Source organism: Entelurus aequoreus, linkage group LG19, assembly GCF_033978785.1.
Source record: "Entelurus aequoreus isolate RoL-2023_Sb linkage group LG19, RoL_Eaeq_v1.1, whole genome shotgun sequence".
Classification (NCBI taxonomy): Eukaryota; Metazoa; Chordata; class Actinopteri; order Syngnathiformes; family Syngnathidae; genus Entelurus; species Entelurus aequoreus.
This window is the reverse complement of record NC_084749.1, coordinates 8,909,987-8,933,233: the sequence shown is the minus strand read 5'-3', so window position 1 is coordinate 8,933,233 and position 23,247 is coordinate 8,909,987. Positions and strand designations below refer to the sequence as shown.

The window sequence follows — 23,247 nt, the reverse complement described above, 5'->3', positions numbered from 1 at the left end:
CTTCCTAACATGGCATGATAGAGGCATACCAAAGACTATAAAAATGGGTGCAATGAAAAGAAAGTTCTCGGGTGTGTTTGTGCGGTGAAGAGCAAGTCCTCGGGTGTGTTTGTGCGGTGAAGAGCAAGTTCTCAGGTGTGTTTGTGCGGTGAAGAGCAAGTTCTCAGGTGTGTTTGTGCGGTGAAGAGCAAGTCCTCAGGTGTGTTTGTGCGGTGAAGAGCAAGTTCTCAGGTGTGTTTGTGCGGTGAAGAGCAAGTTCTCAGGTGTGTTTGTGCGGTGAAGAGCAAGTTCTCAGGTGTGTTTGTGCGGTGAAGAGCAAGTCCTCAGGTGTGTTTGTGCGGTGAAGAGCAAGTTCTCAGGTGTGTTTGTGCGGTGAAGAGCAAGTTCTCGGGTGTGTTTGTGCGGTGAAGAGCAAGTTATTTCTGCTGCGCCGCTCCCAGTCTGTGGAACGCTCTCCCTGACCACCTGAGGGCACCACAGACTGTGGATGCATTTAAAAAAGGCTTAAAAACTCTTCTTTTTAAAAAAAGCCTTTTTTTTTTTTTTTTAGATATATGCATACTAGTTCTAGCTATTAGGCTGTTCTAGTTTTTATTTTTATTTATTTTTATCATCTGTTTATTATTTTTTAATACACTGTAGCACAGGGGTGGGCAATTAATTTTTACCGGGGGCCGCATGAGCAACCCGAGCACTGCTGGAGGGCCACACTGACAATATTTCAATTAAATTTTGCTCAAATTATTTTTGATATACCGTAAGATAGATAATAATAATAATAATATTTTCATTTAACCTAACTTATCTTTATACAAAAGCAGATGGCTTTTGATGGTTTTATTTTTAACACTTTCTTACACAACACTTCCTGATGTATATTACAATACAAAAATTTCAATTTCTGTCACTTTATCCTGCATCCTCTTTGTTGTAAAACCTTTATTTAACCAGATAAGAAAACGTTGTGAACGTAGCACGCCTGTAAGGTGATTGGCGAAGAAGGAGGAAGCGTTGCTGTTGCGGAAATGAGGAGTGATGATTGGTTTTCCTTTTGGAAAGAACGAGATAAGTTGAGCTGTGTTAGTATAGCTTGCTCAATAAAAGTTTAAAAAGTGCATCAGACTTGGTGTGCACTTCTTCTGGACGCTACAATTGATGTCAGAAGTGGGATGAAATGCCTCCCAGTTCGCCTTGCCATCAAACCTGGGAGTCTTCATTGAGGGCGGAATTCCCCCCGTGGCAAGCAGCGTGGCTGCACCTGTAAACACTCTCTCTCTCTCTCTCTCTCTCTCTCTCTCTTTGCGGCGAGCTCCTCACGTGGCACGTACCTCCCGATGACGTAGCACACAAACAGTGCAGTATGCGCAAAGTTTTACTTCTGCCACCAATTGTAGCGTCCAGAAGAAGTGCACATCAAGTCTGACGCTCTTTTTAAACTTTTATTGAGCAAGCTATACTAACACAGCTCAACATATCTCGTTCCTTCCACACGCACGTCTCCTCACTCCTCATTTACGCAACTCAAGAAGACAACATCTACTTCAGCAGGTCGTTACACTATATTCTTTAAACACAGCAACGTGTGTACCACAAATAAGCACACAGCTTTACCTTTACTTGTCTTGTTGAAAACACGCCATTCGTCATCAACTTTTCTCTTTTTAGCGGGCATCACTTGTCGCTGTGCGCCTTCCCTCACAGGACATACGCACATATAACACTTTTCAAAATAAAAGCAGCACAGTTGTATTGCACGCACGACAAAGATGTTTTTTTAAATTTATTTTGTAATTTGAGATTGCCGCTGCGCGCACGAGCATACGTCCACACGGAAGTAATACAAATAACGCTTTTCAAAACAAAAGCAGCACCGTTGTATTGCACACTCGAAATAGATGCTTTTTAAATTTTATTTTGTAATTTATAATTGGCCTCACGCGGGCCGGACAGGGACGTACAAAGGGCCGGATGCGGCCCGCGGGCCGCACAATGCCCAGGTCTGCTGTAGCACTTTGAGGTTGTTTGCTCAATGTAAAGTGCTTTTTACAAATAAAATCTATTATTATTATTATTCTCAGGTGTGTTTGTGCGGTGAAGAGCAAGTTCTTTCTGCTGCGCCGCTCCCAGTCTGTGGAACGCTCTCCCTGACCACCTGAGGGCGCCACAGACTGTGGATGCTTTTAAAAAAAGGCTTAAAAACCCTTCTTTTTTAAAAAAACCTTTTTTTTAAAGATATATGCATACTAGTTCTAGCTATTAGGCTGTTCTAGTTTTTATTTTTATTTATTTTTATCATCTTTTTATTATTTTTTAATACCCTGTATGTAGCACTTTGAGGTTGTTTGCTCAATGTAAAGTGCTTTTTACAAATAAAATCTATTATTATTATTCTCAGGTGTGTTTGTGCGGTGAAGAGGCAGCATGCGAGGAGGCGGATTATCATGAGTACAACCTCATCTGCTTTGACTGTCAGCATCCAATCAGAAGGCCAGCTGCAGGTCACATGACAGGCCTATTAGCAGGGTTTAGTGGCAGCAGCGTGGCCATCCAGGAGATGATCCCACTAACTCTTCCTCCCCCGCAGATGAAAGAACTTCTGGCTTCCAGCGATGAGGAGGAAGAGGTGAAGACCAAGACCAAGGTGGAGAAGTCCTACGTGCCCAAGATCACAGGTGAGACACCTGGCCATGCAGCGAGCCAGGAGAGCAGCAGAAGAAGAAGAAGAAGATGTGCTTTGTGCGTCCTCAGGCAGTGTGAAGGGCAAGTTTGCTGAAATGGAGAAGCAGCGTCAGGAGGGCGAGAAGAAGAAGATGGAGGGCGAGAGGAAGAGGAGGGAAGCCCAGGACAACATGGAGAAGGACAAAATCACACGGGAGTTGGCCAAGAAGGCGGTGGAGGTCAGCACATGTCCTCCACATGTTTCATTCTCTTTTAAACACTCAAATCTTAAAGGTTACTGTACGTCATCCTTGTAATTGTCCACCAGTTCAGGAACACAGCAAATTACATGAAATATTATGACATAACATGAAATTATATGGAATAATATGAAATATGACATAACATGAAATAATGACATAAAATTAAATTAAATGACATTATATTAAATCATGATATTATATTAAATCATATGATATTATATTAAATAATATGACATATGAAATAATATGACATAACATGAAATACGAAATTATAATAAATAATATGCCATAATATTAGATATCACATAACATGAAATAATATGACATATGAAATGATGTGATAATATGAAACATTTTTTTAAATAGATTTTCAAACATATTTTAAAAAATGGATTCTAATTGAGAAAAAATTATAATTAAATACTTATTTTTTCAAATCAATTTCCAAACGTAATTTTAAAATGGATTCTTAATGAAAAAACAGACAAAAAAATAAAAACAATTTCATCAATTTTTAAACATATTTTTGAAATGGATTATTATTGAAAACATTTTTTTTTAGAAAAAATATTTAAAATATATTTTTAAAATCGATTTTCTAACACATTTTTAAACATGGATTCTTTTTGAAAAATAAAAAAATAAACATATTCCTTAAATCAGTTTTCAAACATTTTTAAAAATGGATTCTTATTGAAAAAAATATATATATATTTTTTGAATCAATTTTCAAACATTTTAAAAAATGGATTCTTATTGGAAAACATTTTTTAAAAATAATGAAAAAAATAATAATTTTAAATCGATTTTCCAATATTTAAAAAAAAAAGGATTCTTATTGGAAAAAATTTCAAAAAATTACGAAATAAATATATTTTTTTAAATCGATTTTCCAACATATTTTAAAACATGGGTCCCTTTTGAAAATTAAAATTATTTTTCAAATCAATTTCAATTTTTAAAAAAAAAAGGATTCTCATTGAAAAAAATAAAATAAAATTAAAAACAGATTTTTAATTGATTTTTCAAACGCACTTTTTAAAATGGAATCTTATTAAAAAAATACTATGATTTATTTTCATTTTAAAAAAGATTTGTGAAAAGTATGAATCAATTGAAAATGGTGCTGAATAAAAATCGGATGTGATCGATTTTTTCCGGGCCCCATAGTATCCTGATTCCATTTCCTTTCAAACGTGTTTAGGACCGAGGTCCACTTTTAGATGTTTTATGTCTTGACAAAAATGTTGTGTACAGTGGGTCATCCCATTTTAGCTTGCGTGTGTGTGTGTGTGTGTGTGTGTGTGTGTGTGTGCGTGTAGACAAGTAGAGCAACACACTTGCAAGGTTGCCAGGTGTGGACAGCCTACGACTGGCAAGTGTTTCCCACACGTCCTAACTCAGCAGGACTGAATTAGACTCACTTATCTCTAGCTTGACCTGCTGTGCGTGACCTCTGACCCCAACAAGTGTGGCTCCTCCTGACTGGACATTTCTCAGTGACACAGGAAACGATATTTTCATGCAGAGGCTTCCAAAAACAATTTGGGGACCCACAACTCATTTTACACTGACCTGCACACCTTCTAAACACCACAGTTGTACACACTGACATGACAACATTCCATACATTCTACTACTACTACAACAACTACTACGAGGGAATAATGAACAGCAAATCAGTGATTGAAGCGACAAACTTTCAGTCCTACAATACTCTGTTAGTGGACAAGGAGACTATAACCACGGAAACACATTCACCAAACAGAGCTGAGCTAAAACACGGCTTAACACTTAACAACAGACGCACACACACTCTGCTCTCATGAAACATCTCTCAACTGCATATGCCAGGTATTTTTTTGCATGAATTACTTTTGTTAAAGACTAATTCGACTACTTTTTCGGGGGAAGTAACTATAATGACATTTTAAAAGTCATTTTCTGAACACATGCTCCTCGGTACAGACAAGTATTGACCCTTTTTTGCCGACTCTGGCTTTCAAAATCCCTACATTTTTAGTATTCTTGTAACCTTTCCGCCCCACAGGAAGGAGACGACACCTTCCTGGTCAGGGTGGTTCCTACCAAGTCTTCACGAGCTCCGGGCAAAATCAAAGTGAACTTTGAAGACATGGAGAAGAGTCGAGAGGAGGAGCTGCAGAAGGCGGCGGAGGACGAGAAGAAGCGGCGATACGATGAAAACAAGCGCTCCTTCAGGGAAGCCAAGCGGCGCTCGATTGTCCCGGAGGTGGGACGCCTGAACGCCACCCGGTCTGCACCGTGCATGTTCTCACCTGGGCTTCTACCTTGGCAGGAGGACCAGGACAAGCCGGCAGAGAGGACCCAGGCCACGCCCGGGAAGCTGAAGATGACCTTTGAGGAGCTGGAGCGGGAAAGGCAGGAGCAGAGGAAGAAGAAAGGCGAGGAGGAAGCCAAGCGCCGCCTGCAGCAGGAGAAGAAAGCTTTTGAGGAGGCCCGACTGGGATTGGTAAAACTTTGCAACACTCTCTCAACATTAAGCATTCCCAACAACATATGACATGACATGACACCTCCTCTCTCAACATTAAGCATTCCCAACAACATATGACATGACATGAAACCTCCTCTCTCAACATTAAGCATTCCCAACAACACTTCTGTCAAACACTGCCCTGGCCCACCATCATTCACCATTACCATTCATGGTCTGGACCTGGTTCTGGTTCTGGTTCTGGCCATGAAAGTCCAGTCCTCATTCACTCTTTTTCTAAACATGTTCATTCAAAAATCCGATCATGCTTCCTCACCTTCCACATGTTCATGTAAACTTCACCTGCGCTTACTGCTTTAATGTCAGTGACTGACAGAGAGTGACTCAGTGAGTGAGTGAGTCAGTGACTGACAGAGAGTGACTCAGTGAGTGAGTGAGTCAGTGACTGACAGAGAGTGAGTCAGTGAGTGAGTGAGTGAGTGAGTCAGTGACTGACAGAGAGTGAGTCAGTGAGTGAGTGAGTGAGTGAGTCAGTGACTGACAGAGAGTGAGTCAGTGAGTGAGTGAGTCAGTGACTGACAGAGAGTGAGTCAGTGACTGAGCGAGTCAGTGACTGACAGAGAGTGAGTCAGTGACTGAGCGAGTCAGTGACTGACAGAGAGTGAGTCAGTGAGTGAGTGAGTCAGTGACTGACAGAGAGTGAGTCAGTGAGTGAGTGAGTCTGTGACTGACAGAGAGTGAGTCAGTGAGTGAGTGAGTCAGTGACTGACAGAGAGTGAGTCAGTGAGTGAGTGAGTCAGTGACTGACAGAGAGTGAGTCAGTGACTGATGGAGAGTGAGTCAGTGAGTGAGTGTGAGTGAGTCAGTGAGTGGGCGAGTCAGTGACTGAGTGTGGGTGAGTGAGGGAGTGAGTGTGTCAGTGAGTGTGGGTGAGTGAGTGAGTGTGGGTGAGTCAGTCAGTGAGTGTGGGTGAGTGAGTGAGTGAGTGAGTGAGTGAGTGAGTCAGAGAGTCAGTCAGTGAGTGAGTGTGGGTGAGTGAGTGAGTGAGTCAGTGAGTAAGTGTGGGTGAGTGAGTGAGTGTGTCAGTAAGTGAGTCAGTGAGTGAGTGTGGGTGAGTGCGTCAGAGAGTGAGTCAGTGAGTGTGAGTGAGTGAGTGAGTCAGTGACTGACAGAGAGTGAGTCAGTGAGTGAGTGAGTGAGTGAGTGAGTGAGTCAGTGAGTGAGTGAGTCAGTGACTGACAGAGAGTGAGTCAGTGAGTGAGTGTGAGTGAGTCAGTGAGTGAGTGTAGGTGAGTGAGTGTGGGTGAGTGAGTCAGTGAATGAGTGTGGGTGAGTCAGTGAGTGAGTGTGGGTGAGTGAGTGGGTGAGTCAGTGAATGAGTGTGGGTGAGTCAGTGAGTGAGTGTGGGTGAGTCAGTGAGTGAGTGTGAGTGAGTCAGAGAGTGACTCAGCGAGTGAGTGTGTCAGTGAGTGTGGGTGAGTGAGTGAGTGTGGGTGAGTCAGTGAGTGAGTGTGGGTGAGTGAGTGAGTGAGTTAGAGAGTCAGTCAGTGAGTGAGTGTGGGTGAGTGTGGGTGAGTCAGTGAGTGAGTGTGGGTGAGTCAGTGAGTGAGCGAGTCAGTGAGTAAGTGTGGGTGAGTGAGTGAGTGAGTGTGTCAGTAAGTGAGTCAGTGAGTGAGTGTGGGTGAGTGCGACAGAGAGTGAGTCAGTGAGTGTGAGTGAGTGAGTGAGTGAGTGAGTGAGTGAGTGAGTGAGTGAGTGAGTGAGTCAGTGAGTGAGTGTGGGTGAGTCAGTGAGTGAGTGTAGGTGAGTGAGTGTGAGTGAGTCAGAGAGTGACTCAGTGAGTGAGTGAGTGTGAGTGAGTGAGTCAGAGAGTGAGTGAGTGAGTCAGTGAATGAGTGTGGGTGAGTCAGTGAGTGAGTGTGAGAGTGTCTTGTACAGTAGTGGTGGGTAAATAAGGCCCTAGTGAGTGTATGGCACACTCACTAGCTGCGTTGCCACTGCTCTGATACTGTTGAGTGTTTCACAATGGTGACATCTGATGGATCCAAAAAGTGTCTACATTTGACCGACAAATACAATTAATAGTTAGCTCATACAATAATAATAATTGAGTTTTATTGAACAAATAGCTGTGCAGAAAGGAATATTAAACACACATCTCAGGTTAATGAGTAAAATAGTAAACAGGGAAAAAAATAACATTTATTTGGTGCTAGAAGATCAAAATGACCACACTTTTGATCCCTTTTCTTAGTTTCATATAGATCCACAATGGAAACCCTCCAATGTAAAATAAGGCTCCATCCTCCAAAATGTGCTAGCTGGATGCTAATTTACATTGGCTTTGCCATAGACAGGCTACAATTAGCATTAGTGATTTTAACTGGGCGATTTCCAAATTTGAAAATGAAAAGTACAACTAAGTTGAATGTTACAACCAAACAGCCGGTGTGTAATAAGCACAATACTTACAGTATAAACACTTTGTAGGGAACAACATAACACTCAGCTTGCTGGAAAAAGCTACTTCCTAGTTAGACGACATACCATAGGTAGCCTGTAGAGTACTGCCATCTACTGTCTTGGGAGTGCAAGTGCTCTGCAAACAATAATAAAACAAGGTATGAGAACTGGACTTTGGACCTTGGTCAAACGTGTGTCCCTGCAGGACCAGGACCAGGAAGACGGCCTGCAGTCACACGCTCAGGACGACAAGGAGGACTTCCGACCTGGAAAACTGCGGCTGAGCTTTGAAGAAGTGGAGAGGCAGAGGGTGGAGGAGGAGCGCAAGAAGGCGGAGGAGGAGGCCAAGAGACGGATGGAGGAGGAGAGAAGAGCTTTTGCTGAAGCCAGGAAGAGCATGGTCAGTTTTTATTCCGATATTAGCATGTTTGTATTGTTGATCACATGGCACACCAGGAACTAGTGAAAGGGTATGTCTCCATAGCCTCCTGGGAACCAGCGTCCTCTGCAGTGGACGTTGGGGTTTTTCCTTCATTATCAAATTAGGACAAAAAAAATCTATTCACAAAACACAAATGTCCACTGTAGAGGACGCATGTTCCTAAAGAGGTTAATTAATGAGGCTAAAAACATCTTTCTGAGAACCCGTGTCCACTGCAATGGACATTTGTAGTTTGCACTCTCAGGACAATGTTCCAAATAAGCACCTGAAAACCAGCGTCCTCTGCAGTGGACGTTTAGGGCTCTTTTTACAGACATGTGTTACTGACAAAAACACAAATGTCCACTGCAGAGGACATTTAGGGAAATGTGTAACTGAAAAAAACCCACAAATGTCCACTGCAGAGGACATTTAAGAAAATGTGTAACTGAAAAAAATAAAAATGTCCACTGAGGAGGACATTTAGGAAAATGTGTAACTGAAAAAAATGAAAAAAACCCACAAATGTCCACTGCAGAGGACATTTACGAAAATGTATAACTGAAAAAAATACAAATGTCCACTGCAGAGGACATTTAGGGAATTGTGTAACAGACAAAAAACACAAAAGTCCACTGCAGAAGACATTTAGTGAAATATGTAACAAACAACATAAATGTTCACTGCAGAGGACATTTGGGGAATTGTGTAACTGACAAAAAACACAAATGTCCACTGCAGAGGACATTTTAAAAAACGTGTAACTGAAAAAACTACAAATGTCCACTGAGGAGGACATTTAAGAAAATGTGTAACTGAAAAAACTGAAAAAAAACTACAAATGTCCACTGCAGAGGACATTTAGGGAATTGTGTAACAGACAAAAAACACAAATGTCCACTGCAGAGGACATTTTAAAAAACGTGTAACTGAAAAAAATACAAATGTCCACTGAGGAGGACATTTAAGAAAATGTGTAACTGAAAAAACTGAAAAAAGACTACAAATGTCCACTGCAGAGGACATTTAGGGAATTGAGTAACAAACAAAAAACACAAATGTCCACTGCAGAGGACATTTTCAAAAATGTGTAACTGAAAAAAATACAAATGTCCACTGAGGAGGACATTTAAGAAAATGTGTAACTGAAAAAAAACTACAAATGTCCACTGCAGAGGACATTTAGGGAATTGTGTAACAGACAAAAAACACAAATGTCCACTGCAGAGGACATTTAGGGAATTGTGTAACAGACAAAAAACACAAATGTCCACTGCAGAGGACATTTTCAAAAATGTGTAACTGAAAAAAATACAAATGTCCACTGAGGAGGACATTTAAGAAAATGTGTAACTGAAAAAAACCCCACAAATGTCCACTGCAGAGGACATTTAGGGAATTGTGTAACAGACAAAAAACACAAATGTCCACTGCAGAGGACATTTAGGGAATTGTGTAACAGACAAAAAACACAAATGTCCACTGCAGAGGACATTTATTGAAATATGTAACAAACAACATAGATGTTCACTGCAGAGGACATTTGGGGAATTGTGTAACTGACAAAAAACACAAATGTCCACTGCAGTGGACATTTAGGGAAATGTGTAACTGAAAAAACCCCACAAATGTCCACTGCAGAGGACATTTAAGAAAATGTGTAACTGAAAAAACTGAAAACCCTCCACAAATGTCCACTGCAGAGGACATTTAGTAAAATATGTAACAAACAACATAGATGTTCACCACAGAGGACATTTGGGGAATTGTGTAACTGACAAAAAACACAAATGTCCACTGCAGTGGACATTTAGGGAAATGTGTAACTGAAAAAACCCACAAATGTCCACTGCAGAGGACATTGAAGAAAATGTGTAACTGAAAAAAATACAAATGTCCACTGAGGGGGACATTTAGGAAAATGTGTAACTGAAAAAAATGAAAAACCCTACAAATGTCCACTGCAGAGGGCATTTAGGGAATTGTGTAACAGACAAAAAACACAAATGTCCACTGCAGTGGACATTTAGGGAAATGTGTAACTGAAAAAACCCACAAATGTCCACTGCAGAGGACATTGAAGAAAATGTGTAACTGAAAAAAATACAAATGTCCACTGAGGGGGACATTTAGGAAAATGTGTAACTGAAAAAAATGAAAAACCCTACAAATGTCCACTGCAGAGGGCATTTAGGGAATTGTGTAACAGACAAAAAACACAAATGTCCACTGCAGAGGACATATAAGAAAATGTGTAACTGAAAAAAAATACAAATGTCCTCTGCAGTGGACTTTTAGAGGCCTACTGAAATGAAATGTTCTTATTTAAACGGGGATAGCAGATCCATTCTATGTGTCATACTTGATCATTTCGCGGTATTGCCATATTTTTGCTGAAAGGATTTGGTAGAGAACATTGACGATAAAGTTTGCAACTTTTGGTCTCTGATAAAAAAAAAAGCCTTGCCTGTACCGGAAGTAGCGTGACGTAGTCAGTTGATCATCCCCATATATTTTCCTATTGTTTTCAATGCAGCTAGAGCGATTCGGACCGAGAAAGCGACGATTACCCCATTAATTTGAGCGAGGATGAAAGATTCGTGGATGAGGAACGTTAGAGTGACGGACTAGAATGCAGTGCAAGACATATCTTTTTTCGCTGTGACCGTAACTTAGGTACAAGCTGGCTCATTGGATTCCACACTCTCTCTTTTTTCTATTGTGGATCACGGATTTGTATTTTAAACCACCTCGGATACTATATCCTCTTGAAAATGAGAGTCGAGAACGCGAAATGGACATTCACAGTGACTTTTATCTCCACGACAATACATCGACGAAACACTTTAGCTACGGAGCTAACGTGATAGCATCGTGCTTAACTGCAGATAGAAACAAAATAAATAAACCCCTGACTGGAAGGATAGACAGAAGATCAACAATACTATTAAACCATGGACATGTAACTACACGGTTAATGCTTTCCAGCTTGGCGAAGCTTAAAAATGATGTTGCTAACGACGCCATTGAAGCTAACTTAGTATAACGGGACCTCACAGAGCTATGCTAAAAACATTAGTGCTCCACCTACGCCAGCCAGCCCTCATCTGCTCATCAACACCCGTGCTCACCTGCGTTCCAGCGATCGACGGTGCGACGAAGGACTTCACCACGATCATCCGTGCGGTTGGCGGCTAGCTTCGGCTAGCGCGTCTGCTATCCAAGTAAGTCCTCCTGGTTGTGTTGCTACAGCCAGCCGCTAATACACCGATCCCACCTACAATTTTCTTCTTTGCAGTCTTCATTGTTCATTAAACAAATTGCAAAAGATTCACTAACGCAGATGTCCAGAATACTGTGGAATTTTGAGATAAAAACAGAGCTATTTTGTATTGTTTTCAATGGGGTACCAATACTTCTGTTTCACTGGCTACGTCACGCGCATACGTCATCATCCAAAGGCGTTTTCAACCGGAAGTTTAGCTGGAAATTTAAAATGTCACTTTATAAGTTAACCCGGCCGTATTGGCATGTGTTGCAATGTTAAGATTTCATCATTGATATATAAACTATCAGACTGCGTGGTCGGTAGTAGTGGCTTTCAGTAGGACTTTAAGGAATTGTGTAACAGACAAAAAACACAAATGTCCACTGCAGAGGACATTTAGTGAAATATGTAACTAACAAACAACATACACGTTCACTGCAGAGGACATTTGAGGAAATGTCTAACTGAGAAAAAACACAAATGTCCACTGCAGAGGACAGTGGCCCCTCAGGACGTTATTTAACTGTCGGTGGAATAGCCTCCCGAGACAACCAAGTACAAACGTCCACTGCAGTGGACACGGGAACATATTTTAGCCTAGTGAACTAATCTCCTGAGAACCGGCGTCCACTGAGAAAAAACACAAATGTCCACTGCAGAGGACATTTGAGTTACTGCATATAAAACACAAATGTCCACTGCAGAGGACATTTGAGTTACTGCATATAAAACACAAATGTCCACTGCAGAGGACAGTGGCTGTCATAAGGTGAGGTAAAATATCCCCTTGAGAGTGCAAAGTACAAACGTCCACTGCAGCGGACACAGGAAGATATTTTAGCCGAGTCAACTAACCTCTGAGAACCAGCGTCCCCTGCAGTGGACATTTGGTGGTAGGTTCCAGCATGGCTTCCTTGTGTTGCTGCAGCTTGTGGATGAGGACGACGAGGTCCTGATGGCCTTACTCAACCTGGAGGGCAGCGAGCCCGGGAAGATCTGCGCTAGCTTTGAGGATCTGGAGCGTCAGAGGAGAGAAGAGGAGCAGAAGAAGGCCGAGGAGGAGGCCAAGAAGAGACTGGAGGAGGAGAAGAAGCTCTTTGCAGAGGCCCGTAAAAGCATGGTGAGAGAAGAGATATCAATAACTAATCAATAGTCTATAACTGTAATAGACACACTTAGGCAGAGTGTGTGATAGTCTACATTTGTCCTGTTGTCATGGTGACAACACCATGTGAATATCACCTACCACCTAAATACAATCCAACCAAACATAAAACTGTATGCATATTTTTATACATACATACATACACATATATATATATATATATATATATATATATATATATATATATATATATATATATATATATATATATATATATATATATATATATATGCATATATTTACATAGTAGGGCTGCAACAACTAATCGATTATAAAAATAGTTGGCGATTAATTTAGTCATCGATTCATTGGATCTGTGCTATGCGCATGCGCAGAGGCATTTTTTAAATTTTATTATTTTTTTAAATATATTGTTTTTATAAACCTCTATTTATAAACTGCAACGTGTACAAACAGCTGAGAAACAATAATCAAAATAAGTATGTTGCCAGTATGCTGTTTTTTTCCCAATAAAATACTGGAAAGGATAGAAATGTAGTTTGTCTATTTTATCGGATTATTAATCGATTAATCGAAGTAATAATCGACAGATTAATCGATTATCAAATTAATCGTTAGTTGCAGCTCTAATATATATATAGATGCATATATATACAGTATATATATGTTTATATATACACAGTATATATACATACATTCATATGCATATATAGATGCATATAAATATATATATACATATATACACACATACATATGCATATACTGTATATGCATACATATATACATACATACGCATATATGTAACAGTATGCATAGATATGCATAAATATATACATACATACACATATATATGCATGTATGCATATATAAATACAGTATATATACATATATGCATATATATACACTGTATATATATGCATATATATACTGTATATATATATATATATGCATATATATACTGTGTATATACAGTATATATACTGTATATATATATATACATTAGGGCTGCAACTAACGATTAATTTGATAATCGATTAATCTGTTGATTATTACTTCGATTAATAATCGGATAAAAGAGACAAGCTACATTTCTATCCTTTCCAGTATTTTATTGAAAAAAAAAACAGCATACTGGCAACATACTTATTTTGATTATTGTTTCTCAGCTGTTTGTACATGTTGCAGTTCATAAATAAATATTTATTTTATAAAAAATAAAAAAAAATAAAAAAATTTTTTTTTAAAAAAAAGCCTCTGCGCATGCACATAGCATAGATCCAACGAATCGATGACTAAATTAATCGGCAACTATTTTTATAATCGATTTTAATCGATTTAATCGATTAGTTGTTGCAGCCCTAATATACATATATACTGTACATATACAGTATACATATATATACATATATATATATATATATATATTGTATTTTGTTTTATTTTTTACATATACACAAAATTCAATTTCGATTCCTAGGATGATGATTCTATTCAGAATCGATTCTTGATTCAACACAATCTCGTTTAAACTGATTCTCACAATGTACAATTTTGTATAAAAATGATAAAACCTTTTCAAAACCAAGTTGCATGTTGTAAGCGCAGCAATATGGCCTAAAAAATGTATTTTTAAAAATCGATTAAAAAACAACAAAAAAAGCGATCCTTGAAAATTATGAAATGATAAATAAGAATCGCGATTCGGATGGGAATGTCTTTTTTTTTAGTATTCCTAATATGAAGATATATTTTCAGAAGAAAAAACATATATAATACATCTTTGTCGGGAGTATCATTTTTGGTGTTTGCGTTTGTGTGCGCAGGTCTTTGATGACGACGGCGTGCTGGTGAAAACCGAGTCGCAGGAGGCGCTGCACCCGAGAAAACTGGAGATGAACTTTGAGGAGCTGCTGAAGGAGAAGGAGGAAGCAGAAAGGAGGCGCAAGTCGGAGGAGCGCAAACAGAAACTGGAGCAGGAGAAGCAGGAGTTTGAACAACTCAGACAAGAGATGGGCGAGGTTAGAAGTATTCATTCACCTCCAGAACACTCACTAAAGCTTTTCTGATACGTAAAGTAGAAGCCAACTCTTTACCTGGTAGCCGTCCCGATACTTTTGTCCACACCTCCACCGTCTTTTGTAATTCGCAGGACGAAATTAATGAAAGCTCCAACGTTGTGAACCCGGAGTACGAAGAGTTGACCAAGCTCAAGAGGACGGGCTCCATCCAGGCCAAGAACCTCAAGTCCAAGTTTGAGAAGATCAAGCAGCTGACCGACGAGGACATCCAGAAGAAGATCGAGATGGAGAGAGCTCGCAGGAAGGCCGTCGATGACGAAATCCAAGAGAGAGAAGCTGAGCGCTTCCAGGAGGTGAGACTCTCTACCACTGCACTTTTCTGGGTGTTTGAAGATCATTCACAATCCTTGTGTGAGACGTTTTTTTCTTTTTTTTTATGCATTCTAAATAGTAAATTAATGCTAGCAAAAGTCAGCTAACAATGGAAGTCAAGAGAGTTGCTCTATACTACCTATAAAGCGCTCTGAAAAACCTCAACATTTTCTACACATGATGCAACTATATATGTCATGTAGTAACATTCATAATAACATGTAATATATACATGATGTAAGTATATGTCATGTAGTAACATTCATAATAACATGTAATATATACATGATGGAGGTATATATGTCATGTAGCAACATTCATAATAACATGTAATATATACATGATGTAAGTATATATGTCATGTAGTAACATTCATAATAACATGTAATATATACATGATGTAAGTATATGTCATGTAGTAACATTCATAATAACATGTAATATATACATGATGGAGGTATATATGTCATGTAGCAACATTCATAATAACATGTAATATATACATGATGTAAGTATATATGTAATGTAGTAACATTCATAATAACATGCAATCTATACATGATGTAAGTATATATGTCATGTAGTAACATTCATAATAACATGTAATATATACATGATGTTAGTATATATGTCATGTAGTAACATTCATAATAACATGCAATATATACATGATTCAAGTATATATGTCATATAGTAACATTCATAATAACATGTAATATATACATGATGTAAGTATATATGTCATGTAGTAACATTCATAATAACATGTAATATATACATGATGTAAGTATACATGTCATGTAGTAACATTCATAATAACATGTAATATATACATGATGTAAGTATATATGTCATGTAGTAACATTCATAATAACATGTAATATATACATGATGTAAGTATATATGTTATGTAGTAACATTCATAATAACATGTAATATATACATGATGTAAGTATATACGTCATGTAGTAACATTCATAATAACATGTAATATATACATGATGTAAGTATATATGTCATATAGTAACATTCATAATAACATGTAATATACACATGATGTAAGTACATATGTAATGTAGTAACATTCATAATAACATTTAATATTTACCTGCGATGAGGCGGAGACTTGTCCAGGGTGTACCCCGCCTTCCGCCCGAATGCAGCTGAGATAGGCTCCAGCGACCCCCCGTGACCCTAAAAGGGACAAGCGGTAGAAAATGGATGGATGGATGGATTTAATACTTACAGATTTTAGTCATTTTTAGCATACGTCCATGTACTCATCACAACGTTTACAACAACACTACTATGCTGCTACTTTTGGTTTACATTTGCCATTTTTTGGAAGATACAGATAGTCGGCCATTTTGGTTTGCAGGTTCCATTTTTCCGAAGAAATGCAGATAGTCTGCAATTTTATGTATGCGGGTGTCATTTTTCGGAATAAACGTAGATAGTCTGCAATTTTGGTTTGCTGGTGCCATTTCCGAAAAAAAATGCAGATGATCGGCCATTTTTTTTTGTACGTATCATTTTTCGTAGAAACGCAGATAGTCTGCGATTTTGGTATGCAGGTGCCATTTTTTGAAAAAAACGCAGATAGTCTGCACTTTTGGTTTGACGGTGCCATTTTTAGCGGGAAAAAAAATGCAAATAGTCGGCCATTTTGGTTTACAAGTACCATTTTTCGGAAGACACGCAGATACTCGGCAATTTTGGTTTGCTGGTGCTATTTTTCGAAAGACACGCAGATAGTCGGCAATTTTGGTATGAAGGTGCCATTTTTCGGAAGAAAAATGCGGCTAGCCGGCCATTTTGGTTTACATGCACCATTTTTCGAAAAAAAAAAAACAGAACCGCAGTTATTCTGCAATCTTGGAATGCTGGTGCCATTTTTCGGGAAAAAAAATGCAGATAGTCAGCCATTTTGGTTTGCACGCACCATTTTTCGGAAAAAATTAAAAACGCAGTTAGTCTGCAATTTTGGTATGCTGGTGCCATTTTTCGAAAGACACGCAACAGTCTGCCATTTTGGTTTGCTGGTGTCATTTTTAGAAAGACACGCAACAGTCGGCCATTTTGGTTTGCTGGTGTCATTTTTAGAAAGACACGCAACAGTCGGCCATTTTGGTTTGCTGGTGTCATTTTTCGCGAAAAAAAAAAATGAATGTGACATTTTTCTAAAGAATAATGCGACTAGCCGGCCATTTTGGTTTGCACGCACCATTTTTCGGAAAAAAAACTAATTCCGAAATTTTGGTATGCTAGTGCCATTTTTCGAGGGAAAAAATGCAGAAAGTCGGCTATTTTGGTTTACACGGAAAAAATAAAAAACGCAGTCTGCAATTTTGGTTTGCTGCTGCCGTTTTTCGCGGAAAAAAAATGCAAATAGTCGGCCATTTTGGTTTATATGTACCATTTTTCGAAAGAAACGCAGATAGTCAGCAATTTTGGTTTGCTGGTGCTATTTTTCGAAAGACACGCAGATAGTCGGCAATTTTGGTATGAATGTGCCATTTTTCGGAAGAAAATAGTCTGCACATTTTGGTTTGCGCGCACCATTTTTCGAAAAAAAAATAAAAATTCCGCAATTTTGGTATGCTAGTGCCATTTTCTGGGGGAAAAAATGCAGATAGTCGGCCATTTTGGTTTGCACGAAAAAAATAAAAAACGCAGTTAGTCTGCAATTTTGGTATGCTGGTGCAATTTTCCGAAAGACACGCAGATTGTCTGCAATTTTGGTATGAAAGTGCCATTTTTCGAAAGACATGCAACAGTTGGCCATTTTGGTTTGCTGGTGCCATTTTCCGAAAGACACGCAAATAATTGGCTATTTTTGGTTTGCTGGTGGAATTTTCCGAAAGGCATGCAAATAGTTGGCCATTTTAGTATGCTGGTACCATGAATTGATTAACGTGGACCCCGACTTAAACAAGTTGAAAAACTTATTCGGGTGTTACCATTTAGTGGTCAATTGTACGGAATATGTACTTCACTGTGCAATCCACTAATACAAGTTTCAATCAATCAATCAATGGTGGAATTTTCCGAAAGGCATGCAGATAGTTGTCCATTTTGGTATGCTGGTGCCATTTTCTGAAAGACGCACTGTCTGGTATGCTGTTGGTTTTTAGGAGGATGAAGAAAGTCAGCTGACCTCCGCCAAGGCTGAGGAGTCTCCATTCAAACAGAAGGTGGACATGAAAGCCAGGTTTGAACAAATGGCCAAAGCCAGAGAAGATGAGGAGAGGAGGAGGATAGAGGAACAGAAGCTACAAAGAATGCAGTTTGAGCAACAAGAGATTGACGCCGCACTCGAAAAGGTAAATAAATATTTGCTATTCATGACCAAGAAGTGTGGTGCCGCCAATAGAAACCTTGTTTTTCATCTGCTCGCAGAAAAAGGACGACAACGTACAGGAAGAGGCGAGCATCATCAATGGCTCCTACGAGGACGATGAAGAACATGCCAGATCGGGCGCCCCGTGGTTTAAAAAACCTCTGAAAAACCAATCGGTGGTGGACTCGGAGCCCGTCCGCTTCACCGTCAAGATCACAGGGGAGCCCAAACCGGAGGTGACCTGGTGGTTTGAGGGAGAGATGCTCCAGGACTGTGAAGACTATCAGTACATCGAAAGGGGAGAGACGTACTGCCTCTACCTGCCAGAGACCTTCCCGGAAGACGAGGGCGAGTACATGTGCAAGGCCGTGAACAGCCGAGGCACGGCGGCGAGCACCTGCATCCTCACCATAGAAAGTAAGACCACGCTGGTGTGACTGCATGCCTGCATGAACAAGACCGAAGTGGACCGCATGCTCCTCTTCTCCATGAACCGAGCGACGGGTGGGGGTAACCCTCTTTTTCTTTTTTGCAGCTTATGACTACTGATGCTCTTCCACCCGCTGGAAACAGTTGTCTCGCACTCCTTTTGTAAAATCTCCTTTGTCCCCCTTAGTCTGGTAAATGGAAGGCTCAGCATTCCTCGGGGAGGAATACAAACAAGACGCAAAAATGTTTACGTGCTGATAATCCGTTTAGTACTGGAAATGACCTGTGCCAAAGTATCAAGTCCATAGTCTCCTGGGGTTGCCATGCTACTAGAGCCTGTTTAAGTCTAACAAACATACACATTAGAGATGTCCGATAATATCGGACTGCCGATATTATCGGCCGATAAATGCTTTAAAATGTAATATCAGAAATTATCGGTATCGGTTTCGAAAAGTAAAATGTATGACTTTTTAAAACGCCGCTGTACGGAGGGGTACGCGGACGTAGGGAGAAGTACAGACCAGTTGCATCTCCCAGTCATACTTGCCAACCCTCCCGATTTTCCCGGGAGACTCCCGAATTTCAGTGCCCCTCCCGAAAATCTCCCGGGGCAACCATTCTCCCGAATTTCTCCCGATTTCCACCCGAACAATAATATTGGGGGCGTGCCTTAAAGGCACCGCCTTTGCATGTCAGTTCAATCACATAATATCTACAGCTTTTTACACACACAAGTGAATGCCATGCATACTTGGTCAACAGCCATACAGGTCACACTGAGGGTGGCCGTATAAACAACTTTAACAATGTTACAAACATGCGCCACACTGTGAACCCACACCAAACAAGGAGAACATCCGCACCGTAACACAACATAAACACAACAGAACAAATACCCAGAACCCCTTGCAGCACTAACTCTTCCGGGACGCTACAATATACACTCCCGCTCTCAGGGAGAGCATGTCCCAAATGCCAAGCTGCTGTTTTGAGGCATGTTAAAAAAAATTATGCACTTTGTGACTTCAATAATAAATATGGCAGTGCCATGTTGGCATTTTTTCCATAACTTGAGTTGATTTATTTTGGAAACCCTTGTTACATTGTTTAATTCATCCAGCGGGGCATCACAACAAAATTAGGCATAATAATGTGTTAATTACACGACTGTATATATCGGTATCGGTTGATATCGGAATCTGTAATTAAGACTTGGACAATATCGGATATCGGCAAAAAAGCCATTACCGGACATCTCTAATACACATGGAATCATTCAGTCTTGTTAGCGGTGCGTCTTTCCCCACATACCACCAAGTATTGATACCTGAAATTGTCAAACATACCATGACACTGCCAAGCCAATGGCGCAATAGATCCCAACACAAATAAAACATGAGCATCTTCAGTTGAATTAAAATTGGTTCATTGGCATTTTTATTCTCTCACGTTTCCTTTTGAAGTTCTGTTGAAGTGTATTACTCGTGGTACATTTGATATGCAGTAGTGCTGGACAGGAGGTGACCACTTCCTGGTTTGATAATAATAAAAATTAAAAAAAAAGGCATTCTTATTTGTCATACATTATAAAAGAAAATGTTTTAATAAAATGAAAAAATATATCCCTGTATTTGGTGATGTCGTTTGTTGCATTGGTCTGATCTTTGTAGTACAGTAAGTAGTGTGTGAGTATTGGCCGTCACTCAGAGCGTTATTCAGAATATTAAACGTTTTAGAGTAACAGTACTAAACTTAGTAACATTCCAGCAATAGAAGACAAAGGCAGCGGGCAAAGGCAACGTCCTTTCGGCCTCCGTGACATTACTGTTTGGGCATGTCAGTCTCTCCAAATGCGGGTCTGCCTCTGTTGCCGGTAAAGGACCCGTAAGAGGCCTCGATCCCCCCGGTGGACCAATCGGAAGCAAGACCCTGATGCCTTATTGTCCTGCATTGGTTCGATGTTAAAATGCAGGGATCGAATTTAACCACGGCAACCGCGGCAATTGCCGCAACCGCCCTCTCATTTGCTGTAGTGCCCTAAAAAAACTGTCATAAACCTGTGCCATATAGTGACACCACACTAAACAACAATGACAATTATATTTCGGGAGAATATTTGTACCGCAACACAACATAAACACATTCCCAGAATTCCTTGCAGCACAAACTCTTCCGGGACGCTACAGTCATTTTTCCCTCGCTTCCCGCCGTGTGTTGAAGAGCACACTGCTGTTAGATGGAGACAGGTGTGGACAATATTGGAGAAACTTGTCCCAACACTGAAAGTATACAGCGAAGGAGAAAAACTATTTGATGTTGCTTTCATTTTGACAATACAGCGTCCATCAGCTGCTGTGACTGAGAGTTAATGAGGTAAGGAAACGCGCTGTCACTCCTGTTTTTTGTTGTTGTTGGCCAAACTGTTGTACTGAACCACAAGGGGGCGTTGGAGAAGAACACATCTTGTTTATTAGACTATATCTTCATTAGCCAAACTGCTTTTTGTTTTATTTTGATATCAAAAAATAAACGTCATGTTTTTTTGTTTTTTTTTACAATACTTGTGTTTTTTCATGTCACAAAGGTATTAATTTAAAAAATATTTGACACATCATTTTGTTAATGTTTTATTGTGTATAGTTAATTCCTATATGACATATTTATACTCAAACTCTTAATGGATCCAAATATTCCTGAAATCAAAATGAGGGGAGGAGTTCCTCCAGAATTCAACAGACCATGGTGGACAACTTTTGTATAAAACTTGAGTTATTTCGTGTTTGTTGCATTTTTGATCTGGAAAGCAATCATTAGGCAGCGACACTTGTCTGCGAGTATACTTGTTTACATTAGGGGTCATTCCAAGATGTCTGCGCGTATACATGTTTACATTAGGGGGTCATTCCAAGATGTCTGCGCGTATTCTTGTTTACATTAGGGGGTCATTCCAAGATGTCTGCGCGTATACTTGTTTACATTAAGGGTCATTCCAAGATGTCTGCGTGTATACTTGTTTACATTAGGGGTCATTCCAAGATGTCTGCGCGTATACTTGTTTACATTAGGGGTCATTCCAAGATGTCTGTGCATACCGTATTTCCTTGAATAGCCGCAGGGGCGTTAATTAATTTAAAACCTCCTGTCACTCCTGCGTTTACCGGAAACCGGCGGGATGGCCGTGCATGCGGTAATTATTTTAAAACCTCTTCTCACTCCGGCGTTTACCAAAAGGAATCCATAAAATTTAGGCGTGCGCTTTGAGTGTGATGTAAGCATACCATCATGAAAAGCACATTTAATTAACAAAAACGTTATTATGGTCTTACCTGTACTTATAAATGGAGTCCATTTGCAGCTCCTTCTGACCAAAAGCATCGATAACTTGTTTATAGAAGTCTTCCTTATTTTCTTTCTTCAGTTTTAAAAGTCTCTGTTTCGATGGAGATATTCCTTTAATTATTACCTCCTGCTTCGATTGAAAGTCCAGTTTAGAAAACTGTTTTATTTTAGATACCTGTATGTGATCCTCCATGTTAGAAGTTCAGGCAGAGGGAAAAAATAAATCTCTTGCTGCGTGTGTTCACTTCTTCTGCAGTACAGGAAGTCGCAAGAAGGATCACTAGCGCGGCAGCGCCCTCTACCACCAGGAGGCGGGAGTGATTTAATGACTTATACAGTATTTCACACACGCAGCTACGGTATATTAATAAAACATAGCTGCTTACTGTTCTCTTTAGCATACTGTACCGGTATTCAATAGCTTGAACCTTAAATCCTACTGAAAAGCTCTTTATCTTTTTTCCTTTGTGCGATTGTAAACTACTGAAATCAGCTTCCTCCATTTTGAAAAGGAGGACAGATGCGTCACTCGTGACGTAACGAATTTGACCCGGTGGAAGTTCTAGCCATATGCTAAATATTTTGCGAAACGAGTTTGACCCGGCGAAAATTATAGACATGCGATAATAAAATTAATATTTTGCGAAACGAATTTGATCCAGCTTCAATAATAAACCGGCGATAAGGCCAAGCATGCGTTAATTATTTTGAGAAACGAGTTTGACCCGGCAGTAATTCTAGACGTGCGAATACTATATTCCCTGCGCCAATTCAAGGAAATACGGTATACTTGTTTACATTAGGGGTCATTCCAAGATGTCTGCGTGTATACTTGTTTACATTAGGGGTCATTCCAAGATGTCTGCGTGTATACTTGTTTACATTAGGGGTCATTCCAAGATGTCTGCGTGTATACTTGTTTACATTAGGGGTCATTCCAAGATGTCTGCGTGTATACTCATAGACATCTTACAAATAGACGCAGCATTGGCTGCTGTGACGCAAGAAATTCGGCCGCCATCTTGAAGTGGTGATGAGGAGCCGGCGAGCAGCCTAAACTGACAGTTGACA

General features: G+C 39.8%; 2 protein-coding genes across 4 annotated transcripts in view; one reads left to right on the top strand and one right to left on the bottom strand.

The window, feature by feature from the left end:
- The window catches only part of prrg1 (proline rich Gla (G-carboxyglutamic acid) 1), a 113,019-nt gene extending 107,654 nt beyond the window's left edge, over positions 1–5,365 (bottom strand). Inside the window, exon 1 of the mRNA XM_062027813.1 lies at positions 5,219–5,365. The gene's annotated coding sequence lies outside the window, so the exon portion shown is untranslated. The remainder of the gene's footprint in view (positions 1–5,218) is intronic.
- The window catches only part of nexn (nexilin (F actin binding protein)), a 38,208-nt gene extending 18,426 nt beyond the window's left edge, over positions 1–19,782 (top strand). For 2 of the 3 annotated variants that reach the window (XM_062027799.1, XM_062027797.1), the window contains 10 exons: positions 2,585–2,672; positions 2,749–2,897; positions 4,972–5,172; positions 5,239–5,412; positions 8,066–8,260; positions 12,478–12,669; positions 14,499–14,693; positions 14,825–15,046; positions 18,200–18,388; positions 18,465–19,782. In XM_062027799.1, coding sequence (XP_061883783.1) covers positions 2,585–2,672; positions 2,749–2,897; positions 4,972–5,172; positions 5,239–5,412; positions 8,066–8,260; positions 12,478–12,669; positions 14,499–14,693; positions 14,825–15,046; positions 18,200–18,388; positions 18,465–18,842 — 1,983 coding nt within the window. In that variant the 3' untranslated portion in view covers positions 18,843–19,782. The remainder of the gene's footprint in view (positions 1–2,584; positions 2,673–2,748; positions 2,898–4,971; positions 5,173–5,238; positions 5,413–8,065; positions 8,261–12,477; positions 12,670–14,498; positions 14,694–14,824; positions 15,047–18,199; positions 18,389–18,464) is intronic. The other variant, XM_062027798.1, reaches the window with a different exon arrangement.
- The last annotated feature ends 3,465 nt before the right edge of the window (positions 19,783–23,247 follow it).